At 47.3% G+C, this 13,619-nt stretch overlaps 1 protein-coding gene across 2 annotated transcripts in view; it reads right to left on the bottom strand.

The window, feature by feature from the left end:
* ESR1 (estrogen receptor 1) overlaps nt 1–10,986 on the bottom strand; it is a gene marked incomplete at its 3' end in the record, with an annotated part of 250,975 nt that extends 239,989 nt beyond the window's left edge. For both annotated transcript variants that reach the window (XM_084257024.1, XM_084257025.1), the window contains exon 1: nt 10,324–10,986. In XM_084257024.1, coding sequence (XP_084113150.1) covers nt 10,324–10,775 — 452 coding nt within the window. In that variant the 5' untranslated portion in view covers nt 10,776–10,986. The remainder of the gene's footprint in view (nt 1–10,323) is intronic.
* Between the last annotated feature and the right edge of the window lie 2,633 nt (nt 10,987–13,619).

Here is a 13,619-nt window from a genome sequence, read left to right as displayed (position 1 = left end):
AGATGAGGAGCAGGAATTGATATGACTGCCACCTTTCTCCTCAACACACCTTTTGCCCTCTGTTTCTGGAACCCAAAAGGTTCAAGAAAATGAAGGTTTGGGAAGCAGGCAGGCCTGGGCTTAAACAGGCCTCCTCAGGACGAAAACCTTTGGGCTCATGATTCTCCCAACTCTTTAAAACTGGCACAGTTGGAGGCAGACCTCATAGGACACCACGCAGAGAAAGACCTGGGAAATAGCAAATCAGGAAACCACGCAGGGGAAATAAGCCCCAGGACTTAATTTAGTTTAGTTTTGTTTTTTCTTCATTGCCTATTCCCACTTCAACCTTATCAAAACTTTCAAGCGTGGTCCAAGTTTCGGAAGTTTTTCAAACACCTGACTCTAAAATCACCCTTGATTCTCCAGAGCAGCCATGTTTCTAGAGGCTGTCTACAATTAGCTTCCATCCCTCTTCCCAGCCGGCGTTTCTCCTTTTCAAATCACAGAGAAATTTTCTCTGTGCCCTCCCTACATCACACCTTCTCATGTCCACAAGCCGCCTCCTCAGAGGCCACTACTGCAGAACCTTGAGCAACATCATTCCATTCAATGTCGTTTCGTTTTAACACAAGGGGAAAAAAAATAAAAAACAGTTCCAGTTGCCACAGTGGAGCGAAACTTTATCCCAGGACCTGGTTTCACTGCACATCATTTAGCTTTAAGTTGCAGTTTCCAAGAACCTATGAACATTAAGTCAGAACTTACTATACTCCCCTCTCTGGGATGGCTTCAGTCCATGATATGGAATGCTTTTGGCTTTTGTTGATTGATTTATGTTTACTTACTTGGAGTTTATTACAGTTGCTTTGTCTTGTTCTAGCACTCTAGCTAGTACAGAATAAGTAAGAAAGGCTTGTCTCCTCCTTCTTTTAGGTTTGCAAAGTTCAACTTCTAATCACAATAGTGGCATTAAAGTTGGTCCCTTGAAGGCAAAATAAACAAATGGGGAAGCTACAAACATTTCAGAGTCTTCAGATACTCTTACATTTACCTTCTTTGGTGTTGGGTACCTAGTTCCCTTCTCAAAAAGTAATGAAAAATAATGGCTTGCTATTTGAAGCCCTTGGCATCTATGAACTCGTGAATCCTCACAACAACCAAACACAGCAGCTACGTGGATTGCATCATACAGAGGAGTAAATTGAGGCACATACAGGCACAGATGACAAGGAGCCAGGGTTCAAGCCTGAAACACAAGCTAGCTGCCTTACCCCAAACCTGTGCTTTAATCATTCTCTTCTACGCACTCAGCAGTTTCCTCCTATAAAGCTGCCACAAACACTGAATCAAAGGTTCAGTGAGTGGTTCTTCCAGGGGAGACACAGCGTTAGATTCTTGTGAGCTTCTGGTCAGGACAGTCTCATCCACCAATACATACATAACCTTGTTGCATGTGTGTTTCTGTTTAAAGACATCTTGCTTAATATATGTTCCTGATTCATTAACCTTGAACTAGGAGTCGACAGCACTGCAATTCATACCTGAGTGAAGTTCAACTGGCACAAGTGTTTTGTCAAAAAAAAAAAAAAAAAAAACCCACACACACACACACAAAAAAAAAAAAAAAAACACTGCAGGAGCCTCCCTGGTGGCACCAGGGTTAAAGTCTCAGCGCTATGAAGCTATCGGCAGCTTCTGCAGCATGAGTTCCATCCCCAAGCAGGGAGCTGACCCACAGGGCGCAGCAGAACTTTCCTGTCTCCCTGCTGCTCCCCTCAGCAGTGGATTTCAGTCCATCTGCCTGTTCTGCTCCCTACTCTGTCTCTAGTGAATCCTTTCAACCCACCCCCCACACTTCTGGCTCACACCCCAGTTCTTACATGCATAAATAAAAATAAATCTTAAAAACAAAACAAAAAAAAAAAAACACAGCCTTTTTGCACTCAGAAACATTAGATGCTGGTGGATCATTTTCAACAGCAAAATGCCAACAGAAAGCAGAAAAATGTAAAAAAAAACACGGCACTAAACAGACCTCAAGCAGGGCATTTGTTGACAGCCTGGGAGCTGGAACGAAACTTGCAGACTCGCCTGGTTTGACCTCAGCTGGGAGCATGCAGGTCTCAAAGGTTTCACTGGGCACAGGGCTGCAGCAGACGTGCCCTGGAGCTTGGGGGGGTGACAAGTCAACTTTAGCAAGTAGGTGACTTTGCCAATGCAGAATTCTCGAAGGATGGGGATCCCGACTGTACTTGAAATGCCCTGTGGTGTCTTCCTTTCTAGCTTTATTCCTGAGAGAGGAGGATTCACAGGCTCCCCCAGTTTTCCAGGCCTTTCTCCCAGCCAAGACCTGAGCTGAAGAATCACTGTTGCTGTTACAGGGCAGCCCCAATATTGAACGGGGTGCCTGGCTGTGGGTCCTCACCCGCGTGCTTAAAAGGGACTTATGAATACTCCACTATAGGCTCACACAAAAGGTTCATACAAGGTTTATTTACAAGGGAAAAGGAAATAAGGAAAATGTACAACTCAGGGAGAAAATAGGGAAATAAAGTCTTTAATGCGTCCTACCCGATCCACTGACCTGGAAACCCAAAGTCACTCTCAGAGCTGGCCGGACGCTGCGAGCTGGCGGGGAGCCAAAATGGGGGATCCCTCCAAAGCCCATGTGTCTGGCTTTATACCAACCAGCTGCTTAACCCCACCCTCAGGTCCCAGCCACCTTCCCTTGGGTGGTGACAGGATTTGGAGTTCCCAGTGTCTTTGGCTTTGGCCTGGGGTGGGGGTGGAGTCCACAAAGCCTGTACGGAATTAGCTTTAAGACATCCTTTTCCCCCTAACATTCCCACTGTTCCCCCCAGTCATTCATTCAACTGCTGAACTGACAGCACCTTGGGACGATCCGCTGCTGCTGTGTACTTTGCTGAGGGCTCAGGGGAACACAAGGATCAGTGAGGCAGGGTCTCCATTTGAACCAGGGCACAGGAGTCCCTCTTATTACACACCAAAGAGGCCTCAAAGACCCTACAAGTTTGCTGGAATCACTAACGGAAACAACTTCTCAGCATAACTCAGTTGTATCTTGCACAAATGGGAAGAGACAATCTTCTCTCTGAATTACACGGAATATTCCAGCAGAAATAAACATCCACTTGCAAGGTCTTCAAAAATAAAGATAAAATGGAAAGTATAAGTCAAGTTAGCACGAAGGACCCTAAAATCAGTTCTGTTTCTGGCAATGTTGCTTTGTGAAAGTTTTACAGAAAAAAAAAAATTCTTAAACACCATTTAAATGCCTTCATGATGTTAACTTATGACTGTGCAAAAATGAGAGTTTTTTGTTGACAGAGTGGGAGACTTAAATTGGCTTTAAATGTCCTGTACAAGTTCACAGGCACTTCCACCCTATGACAACCAGTCCACGAGGGACGCCAGCCAAGACTGCAATTGTTATCTCCACACCAAATACACAAGCAGAAGACTGAGGCCTTGGTATCTCACCCTCCTGCAATAAATTTCCCCGAGGCTACATGCTAAGTCTGACACGTGATCCCCTACACGTTTTATTCCACCTATGCCACTGAAGACCACCAACCGCAGGGATGAATGAGCTGTCAAAGCAAATCCTTAAATGAAAATTCCTTCCTGATTTTGTTTGCATTAAGCTTCTATCCTTAAAGACAAGGAAAAACGGCATTTCTGGTACTACCAACGCGGGTAATGCCACTCCGGCTTCTAAGACGAATTCTTACACCACTTGCTTTCCCAGGTTTTGTGGCTTTCCCAGGATGCTGTCAAGTCCTGCTCCAGAGTTCATTAAAATAACAGATGAATCAGGTCAATAAAAGAAATAAACCAGAAAAGGTAGGAGGGAAAAGCTGGGAATACACCGACATCCACCAAAAGCAGAAAAGAAGAAAGCAAGCTTGGGAGCGGAGAGAGGCCAAAAGGAACGTAAAAGGAAGAACGTCAGAAAATGAAGCAGAGAAACAAGAAAATATGAGCATTTATTATATTTTTTTTTAAAGGCCAGCAGAGGGAAGAGAATGGCACCAATGTAAAAATGACTATTCCTAACACCATTCTGTGGCAGGAAACTAAAGGAGAATTTGTCTTCTATGTGCAGGACCTCTGAAGAAATCCCAAGTCATCAGGTGAAAAAAGCAGTTTGTTTGTTTTTTTTTAATGGTGCATTTTAATTTTTTTAAAGTAATTTTTTTTTAAGATTTATTTATTTATACAAGCACTGGGTACAGTCAGAAATGCGGGAGGGTGAGAGAATTCACCAGAGCCAGAGCGGGGAACAGAACAGGCAGACTGAAGAAGTACACTGCTGAGGGGAGCAGCGGGCGGCAGGAGAGGTCTGCGCGCCATGTGGGACCCTCGCCGGTGGCCGGGGATTGAACTGGTGCTGCAGAGGCTGCGGGCAGCTTCGCAACCCAGCGTTCAACCACTGCACCACCAGGGAGGCCCAGCGGTTAAGTTATTGAGAAAACTTCCCAACTGTGCAGAACTAGAGCCAGGCACCCGGAGGCTGGGTCCTGACCACGCCACTGTCTGGGGGCACGTAGAAGGAGCCCGCGGAGGGACGCAGGATGGGGAGGGAACCATGCAGGGGCCTCCGGGCCAGACCGCCCTGCAGCTCCGGGCTGGAGGTAAGAACCAGAACGTTTCTCTGCAGAGGCCTTGCCCCTCTTGAAATGGGCAACACTTAGGGAACTCCCCCAAAAAAGAGTTTACTGAGTGCTCATTTGGAAATGTCCAGTCCTGAACATTTCTTAATTAACTTTATTAACCATAATTTCCCCAGACCTAATTCATGGAGGTGTCAGTAAGTACAAAAGGACAGGACACGGCGGGCACTTATTAAAGATGACACGTTTAATTGAAGGACAAGCTGCTGTGGGAGCAGCTCCTGATGTCATCTGTCCCTCTAAAGAGTTCAGAGGGGAAGCAAAAGAAAAATCCTGGTTTGTTTGGGTGTTTCCTTTTTAAATTTTCTGTGTGGTAATATTACGTACTTGACAAATTTATGGTGTTGATATCTGCAACAATATAGTCATTAAAATTGTTTGACTACTGAACTTATTTAAGTGATTTAATTTACTAAAATGACTTAAAGAAGTGTAAATTACATTAAAAGAACTTTATTTCTGTGTAGAATAAATAGTCTCCAGAGTAGAAGAGAGGTATCTAGAAATAGCATTTATCCAAAGGGATACCAACATTTCATTGCCACCTAAATTGTCACCACCACCATCACCACCACCACCACCATCACCACTACCACAGATTCCACCAACACACCACCAATCACTTAAAAGTGGCAAACACAGGGCCTCCCTGGTGGCGCAGGCGCTGCACTGTGAAGCTGTCCGCAGCCTCTGCAGCGCGGGTTCGATCTCGGCCGGCCTGTGAGAATCCCACATGGCGCGGCAGACCTCTCCTGTCTCCACTGCTCCCCTCAGCTGTGTATTTCAGTCAGTCTGCCTGTTCTGCTCCCTGCTCTGTCTCTGGTGAATCCTCTCACCCTCCCGCGCATCTGGCCTGTACCCCAGCACTTGTATAAATAAAAAATAAATCTTTTAAAAAAAAGTGGAAAACATATCCTTTCTTATTTAACCCAGTTTCTTGAAATTCTTTATTATACTATATAAAGTTTTTTCACTTTTGACCATCTTCCTATCCTTCATATTTTTAATAGGGCCTAAAAACGTGCACATCATTGAGAGTGCTGTCGATTGATGCAAAATGTCCTCTATAATTCCTAAAAATATTTTCCAAGGGGCAGAACTCAGCAATTGTGTTTTCTTCTTTCCGGAAATTGACTATCCTCTGGGTGTTCCTTTTCACCTCCAGTTTCCCTAGGGCCTCCTTTTATTTAAATGGCATACCTTTTATTTAAATGGCATGATCTGCCAATTCCTCAGTAGGGTTTAAAGGAAAAAAACAACTCCATGAGTGAAGGACTTCCTCCTTTGTGTGAACTCTCTCATACTTTCACTTCGGTCAGTTTGTGTTCGAGCAGCTGTATTTTGAATTTATAGCATCTTTCTCTAGAGCACGCATTTTGCTTCTAAATAGTCCTGTTCACTCTCTTTTCCTGTCTTCGATGAAGAAGCTGAGACTCAAAACTAAACTAAAGGAGTCCTTTGCCCTATCCCTTCATGCATCCTGGAAAAGAAAGGAACACACTTGGCATCTTGCTTCTCTACTGGACTCCTCAAAAGTTAAGTTGAAAATGACCCTGAAGCCTCAAGGAAGAGTGAGTTGTATTAGTTTTATGCTGAGTATGTATTTTAAATTACATATAATCAAAGTTTACATATTTCCTTCTGTAACTCTCTTTTCACCTAATCAGGGCTTAGACTTTTAAAAGATGTAACTATAAGGTAAATCTTGTTTAGGAAAAATAACTAAGGCTGCAAGTAAATGTTGCACATCATGGGGTTTTATTTAAACTTGGCTCCCAAATTACCCTATTATCATCGTTCTATATTTGTACTGAAATTCCTGACCACATAAATCCGTCCTCCCCTGATGTTTTTATTAGTTTCCAAAAGCACTAGAACGAATGCTCTTGTGAATAATATTTTAATGCTTGCATATATACTATTTCACTTGACAAAATTAGTAATGTCATATCATTCATGAAAAGTTTGACATCGTTCATTTTTCCTGCTATCTACTGTTCTGCCAATGCCCGTTCTTGACCGCTGCTATTCTCTCCTTCAAACAATAAGAAAGCAAAATGCTGAATCTGAATTTCCCAAATTACAAGTGTCAGATCTAAATATATTCACGAAAGTAATCGAGGGATCCAAATTAACTGAGGGCAAGAAAGAAGATTAGAATAAGTGGCAATTAGCCTCATCTTTCGGGGGCTTTCTGCCAAAAAGCTACAAGCCACATGGAGTAGGTGAAAATGAAATGGGGAGTAATGATGTGATTCCTTTTCAACTTAAAACACACTCATTCCCAAGGCAAGAAGTGCCCCCAGAACTATTCTTAAGCAACACAAAGTACCAGGTAAAGAGTAACAATTTCAATGAATAAAAATAATAAGAACAGGGGAAAAGGTGCTAAGATATCACCTAAATACAAGACAAGAAGTATCGAAAATGTAAAAGTTGACCCTTCGAGTCATCTCCCCAGACATCATGAGCCTGTGTTCACAAAAAGGTTTGTAAGTTTGCCTTTTTTTTTTTTTCTTTTTTTTGGAGAAGTGGATAACGTTTAGCCTTGAGAAATACTGAGGCATAAACCTGTTATCTGCATGGAACCTTAAACACCTAATTTGAATTTCTCTAAATATGGCGATAAATTAAGTTAAGTTTCATGCTTAGTTTTATTCAAAAATCCCTAAGTTGTTGGGACTCTAGAAAGGAACCTTGGTGGTGAGTTGCCTTTTTCTTAAATCGTTAGGTTTCCAGAGACATCTTGCAAAATCACAGCTTGACTACTTACAAATGTATCCCCTCTTAATAACTTGCTGGGATATGTGACAATCTTTCTCACACTATTATATGCCCACGGTAGTTTTATCTACTGCATTTCTTCACGTGTAGCTATAGCTGCATGAGTCTGCAAGGAACCGCAGCTTCTCCATGCCACAGAATGTGAACTTCACACACACTGTGCACACATCCCAGTGGGACATCCCGGCAGCCGGTGAAGCCAAAGCACCATTTTATACATGGAGAAGTTAAAACCAAGAAATAGTAAAGTTTAACCTCACTGACCCAAAGACATCAGCTAATTTATTGGCAGGAAATAAAATCAAGAAAATCAAAATAGCTTTTTAGTTTGCGTAGATAACGAGTGACTTACCTGAAGGTTTTGTTTCTCTAGTGAGCATAACATTTTAGGCCAGAGTTTTCAAACTTCTTTGACCTCAACCCTAACTAAGAAACGCATGTTACCTCATGGTCGGCACACACAAGCATGTATAAGTAAAACAAAAGTTTCAGGAAACAAAACTCACCTAATCGAAATCTTTTCTATTATGTTCTTTCCTATTTTAATCCTTAAAAGATATGTCCTAAACTCACTAAACTGATTTCAAGATCCTCTGATTCTTCACAGCTTGAAAACACTGCTCTAGTCCCCCCAAACTTTTGATAAGTACTGAAGAAATTAAAGGGTCTTTGAATAACTCTGGGTAAACAGTTATTCAGAAAGGAAAGCTGAGAAGCACGGAAATATTAAATAACTTCTTTCCATTTTTAATCCACAACTGCATGGACCCCACTTCTTCCTCCCTGACTAATAAATAGCGTTCAAACAAGAAGGATGTTATGGGAAATCATCTACAAAGGAAAAAATCATTCTTAAACAGGATTTCTGCACAGAATCCCATGTTTGAAAGTTTTTCACTTTATCTTTTTTCAAGTTCCTGATTTTTTTTTTACTATTCTAAAAGTATTTGAATATCACCTAATGCAAAAACGTTTAGGATGCGACATATTATAATATTATTTGCCACTGGTATGATGAACAATTTTGAATAAAATGTGAACCCTCTTTAATTGACCATGCACCCTTTGTAATTATTAGCAAGGGAGTAAATAATCCACTGAGGAGCGATCTCATTAGTGCCCATTGAAATTCAGTGGCATTAATTTGCAATAAAAGAACTGAAAATTAAATGCAAAGGAAATAGTTTCTGGAGTCCACCATGAGGTTATGAAATTCACATCATACCAGTGCCTTCCATCCCTCCTTCCATCAAGGAGTTTAAAAAGTGTGAATTAGACTTAATCGTTCTATTTTGTTCTGACACTTTTTTAAGTGGGCAGAGTAAGTTCTTTTTCTCTTTCCATTTTAACCCTGAAATATGATATTAAACTAAACTACGCCAACTTTTAAAAGTTTTGTTCATTGTTTGTCTTTTAAGTAAGAACTGAGGCTGGACCTGCTGGGTTGTGGGATGCTGAGGGAGCAGCAGGTATAAATTCAAAACACCCCTCGCCCAGCTCCAGTCGCCCCTGGAGTCAACCGACACCTTCCTCGGTTTCTTCTGTTGCAAGAGTCTTCGGAATTAGAAAATGACCCGCGGCTTGCAAAGCAGAAGGGACTGGGAGAGGGGGGGAGGCAAGTCCAACGCGCAGCCTGGCAGAGAGCGGCCGGCACCCCTGCACGTGGGCGCCCGGGGCCTCCCGAAGCGCTGCAGGGCATCCAGGCTCAGAGGGCGCCGCAGGACACAGCTACTCCCCAGAAACAGCCCCGCGGCCCTCCCCAGGCCAGGGAAAAGAGAAACTCCAGGGGAGCCGAGCAGAAGGGGTTGGGGAGGAGCCTACCACGTCTACTGGGGGGGGGAAATTAGTAAGGACACTAAATATTTGCCACTTCAGCCACAAAAGTGCCCCTGCGCGTCCTGGGACTGCCAAGCTTCCCCGCCGTGGCCGAGGGGCGCGGGCCCCAGCGGGCCCCAGAGGACCCCAGCGGGCCCCAGCGGGCCCCAGCGGACCCAAAGGACCCCAGAGGACCCCAGCGGGCCCCGCGCCCACGACAGTCCCTGCGCGAAGGGGCCGGGACGGTGACTGCGCGGGCAGGAGAGGATTTCAAAACGCTGGGGTGTCGGCGTGGCTCGCCTTAAAGTCTCGGGACACCTGTCAATTCCCGGGGCCGTCAGAAGTCAGGTGCCCCAGCATCTGCGCCCCCCCAGCGGGGGCCCGACCCGAGGCCGCCCCAATCAGACACCAAAGACCCTTCCACTGGCTCCTCCGCGGAGTGCAGCGCACCCCGGGGGTCCGGCGGCGGATGGGGCGGCGCGCGGACGTGGGCGCTGGAAACCACTGCCCCCCACGCCTCCCCCACTAAAGGAAACTTTAGGGGCACATTCAAACTAACATTTTCAGTAATAATAATAATAACAATAATAATAAGTAAAACTGTGAGCGCCTCTAAACCCTAAGCGCCCCTAGTCTTCAATTTAAATACCAAAGCGGAGGTTGCCCCGGGAGGGACTCGACGCGCCCCGCACCTGTTTGCTTTGGGGTGTTCCCACACCCCCCAATAACTGCAACTTTGTGCCGCTTCCCACCCCTATTTAGCCGAGAAGCACACGGGGTTCTCCCGCGCACCGGGGGGTGGAGAGCAGCCTCTCCACGGCGGCCTGGAGGGCGCTGGGTTCTGGGGCGCGGGACCCACCTATCCCCCCCCCCCACCCCGCCATCCCCGCCGGGCCGCGCGCCGGCCCTGGGGCTGCCCGGCTCCCCGCCCGCGGCCTGCGGCCTCCCGCGAGCTCCCCGCGCGCGGCTGCGCCCCGGGCCCCCCCATCCCCCGCCCGGCGGGCGCGCGGCGCTCACCCCGACGAGGCGCGGCGGGCAGCGCGGGTACCTGTAGAAGGGCGGGGGGCCGGCCTCGCGCACCGCATAGCTGCTCGGCTCGTTCTCCAGGTAGTAGTGCACCTGCTGGCCGTGGGGGTGCAGGAAGGGCGAGAGCTGCGGCGGCTGGTGCAGCAGCACCATGGGGCTCGGAGACACGCTGTTGAGCGGGGGGAAGCCCCCCAGGCCGTTGGAGCCGAACGCCGCCGCCTCGGACCCGGGGCCGTACGCGAGGCCCGGCTGGCCGTAGACCGGCGCCGGGGCGGCCGCCGCGGCGTTGAAGTCGTACGCGGCGCCCTCGGGGTAGTTGTACACGGCGGGCTTGCTGCTCTCCACGTACACCTCGCCCAGGGGCCGCTCCAGGGGGATCTTGAGCTGCGCGCGGCCCAGGGGCTCCAGCTCCGAGCCGGCGATCTGGTGCAGCAGGGCCATTCCCGACGCTTTGGTGTGGAGGGTCATGGTCATGGCCAGGGGCCGCCGGCGAGGCGCAGACGGGCTCCCGCGCGGCGCGGGCTCAGCAGCAGACCGGCCACCTGGAAGACAAGCAGAGCCGCGGTTAGGGGCGGCGCCGCCGGGGAGCTCCGGCCCGGCGCGGGGAGCCGGCCGGTCCGCCGGGGAGCAAGTGCAGCCGGGCGCGGGCGCGCGGCTCGGGCTCCGGGGTTCCAGGTCTCCAACTTTAAGTACCGGGTCTCCGGAGTCATATGCATTACAGAGGTGCTGGCAGCCGGCCAGGAGCGGTTGCCGCGCACGGACTTGGGCTTAGACATCACTCCGGGCGCAACTCGTTTTGGAGCGATCCCAAAGAGCAGCTTCCCTGAACTTTACTTTACTTGTCGCTGCTGGACGGAGGCAGGATCTCGCCGCAGAGGGCGGGAACGCGGAGGGGCGCCTGGCGGTGGCCCCGGGGAAGAAAGGGTGCAAAACCGACTCGGGAGGCGCATCCAGGGGCCGGCTCTCTCCAGCGCGCGCGGCCTCTGCGCCGGGTGCCAGACTCCAATCTATCTCTGTTTGTCTCTTTCTGTTTGATTCCCTCTCCGTGTTGGCTGGAAATGGGGAGTGTGTACACAGAGTGACCCTGGGGAGGACCACTCCGTAACAGACACGGCAGATAGAAGGGGGCGTGCGGTTGCACGTGCAGGCGGCCCCAGACAGCTCTGTTTGGCAGCTGCAGGCACTGCTAAGCTGGCAGGAGGCAGGAGGGCGGAGATTCAAGGTGTACCCATTGGAAGCGCTGCCCTTTGCAATCAGGAGATGCTACAGGACCTCAGTTGCCTCGGCCGCAAAATGCTCGCAAAGTGGCGCGTTCCAAACCCACCTGCGGCGATTCCCGCAGGCTCGCCGCGTGTTTGGGTGGGACCCCAGCCCTGTGCGTCTCCCATCAGGAGCGCTCACGTTAAGGATGAGTCACAGAAACCTTTGGGGAGGCGCACAGGGGTGTCCATGCCTTCCCCAGGTTATGCAAGCAGAACTTCAGCAAACTGAATATGAAAGGTGACCTTTTCGCGCAAAAGGTAATCTCAGGTCATGACCTGATCTTGGGCAATTTTTTGTTATCCTGTTGGTGTAACCAACACATTTTAAAATGCAAAGATTCATTTCTGTCCTTTCATCCTACCAGTGGACCTTCTCCGGTCACTTGGGCTAGGAGATACAGAATCAAATATCCAGATGAAAAAGAGGTAGAAATAGGGAAAAGTTTTGAACTGAAATAAAAGTTCAGCATACACACGCATACATGCTAGACATGGTAAGTGTATATACAGAGTATATGCATAGTGTGTCTATATGTATGTGTGTGCATACACATAGTATATACATACGTGTACATATATCTATATGTACATATAGCCATATATAAACACACGAAATCTGTTAAATATATTGTGCACCTATCATCTGGAATAGTTTTTAATTGAAGTCTTGAATGCTTTCTAATAAACTTCCTTGCCTCAGCCTAACAGGCTCTAATATGACCATCTGATAGAACAATTAATACTTGCTTGAATGGCTAGCCCCAAACACCCAGCAGAGTACCTGACAAAGTGTTCTGTTCGTGGCATATATAAATGCCAAGGATGCTATTAATAATAGTCATATTTTTAATTTTTATGCTAATGAGTACAAATTCTTACAAGAGCAGAAAGACCATTTGGGGCAATACGCAAATGTTGCTGATTTAATATACAGCCAGAATGGATCTTAGCTGCCATAATTACAGACTGCAAGCAGAAAAAGGGTTAAAAACACATTAGGTGAATCACAGATATTTTTCTTTATGGCCAGCAACCATTACTTTCCAAAGCAATTTTTTACAGATGATTTTGTTTCTGTAAATCACACTTTCAATTTTCAAATGTCTTCTTTTAAACACAAGCAAAAGCACTTCATGAAAATCTGAACCTGCCAAATTGTATATAAATGATCCAAAGAATCCTACAAGTCCTGAAGGAAAAAAGGAAGCACAGACATAAAGCCCATGGAAAACAGCAAACCCTTCTCTCCCTGCTAGGATACAGACACTGGCCAGAAAGGGAAGTTGCTTGCTCAAAATGCTAAAGCTACAAAAAAGAGAGATCAAAACAATCCTACCCTGCTGGATCAAAAGCGTCTTTCCAGAAATGTTCCATGGGCTTGTAGAAGTCAGGGCTGAGAGAAGGAGATGCAAGTGACTGCTCGCGTGTGTGTGTGGCTCCGTGTGTGAGCCAGGCAGAGCGTGTGTGGCTGTGTTTGTGTGTGGAATGGCAGGGATTCGGGAAGCAGCCAGTAGGCAGGGCACTGGGCGGCCCCTCCCGCAGACACAGCAGCTGGGTTGCTGCATAGAGCCGGTTGAATGGCAGTGAGGAGTGAAGAGAAGCTTGCAATCTGCTCCTGGGAGCAGTGTGGCACAGCCAGAGTCAGCTTCATTGGGGAGAAACAGAACTCCAGCCCCCTTTGCTCCTTATCCCCGGAGCTGGGGAAGTGCCCGGCTTTCTGCTGCCACCCTCAAGCAAGAGAGAAAACAGGCTTGGTACAAATCATAGACTAACAGCTGAAATAGAATGCCAGTCCAAAGTAGATGGGTATCAAGTGGACAGAATATGATTTGGGTGGTTTTTCCTGAAGAATATAATTTAACAATAAAAACCTTCTGGGATACACTTGGCTCGAATGGCTTGCTGGCCCCAGCCCCCGGTCCCCAAACACACACCGCTGCCCTGCCTCTGATTGTAGCAGGAAACCAGACTTGGGAATAAATGGTCTGGCATTCTAAGGATGTGTTTCCCAGCTGAAATGTAACACTTCTCCACCTCGTTAACCAAGGCCACAAAC

The sequence above is a fragment of the Talpa europaea genome (assembly GCF_964194135.1).
Source record: "Talpa europaea genome assembly, chromosome: 2".
Classification (NCBI taxonomy): domain Eukaryota; kingdom Metazoa; phylum Chordata; class Mammalia; order Eulipotyphla; family Talpidae; genus Talpa; species Talpa europaea.
The sequence above is the reverse complement of the archived record's forward strand: the minus strand, read 5'-3'. Positions and strand labels throughout refer to the sequence as shown.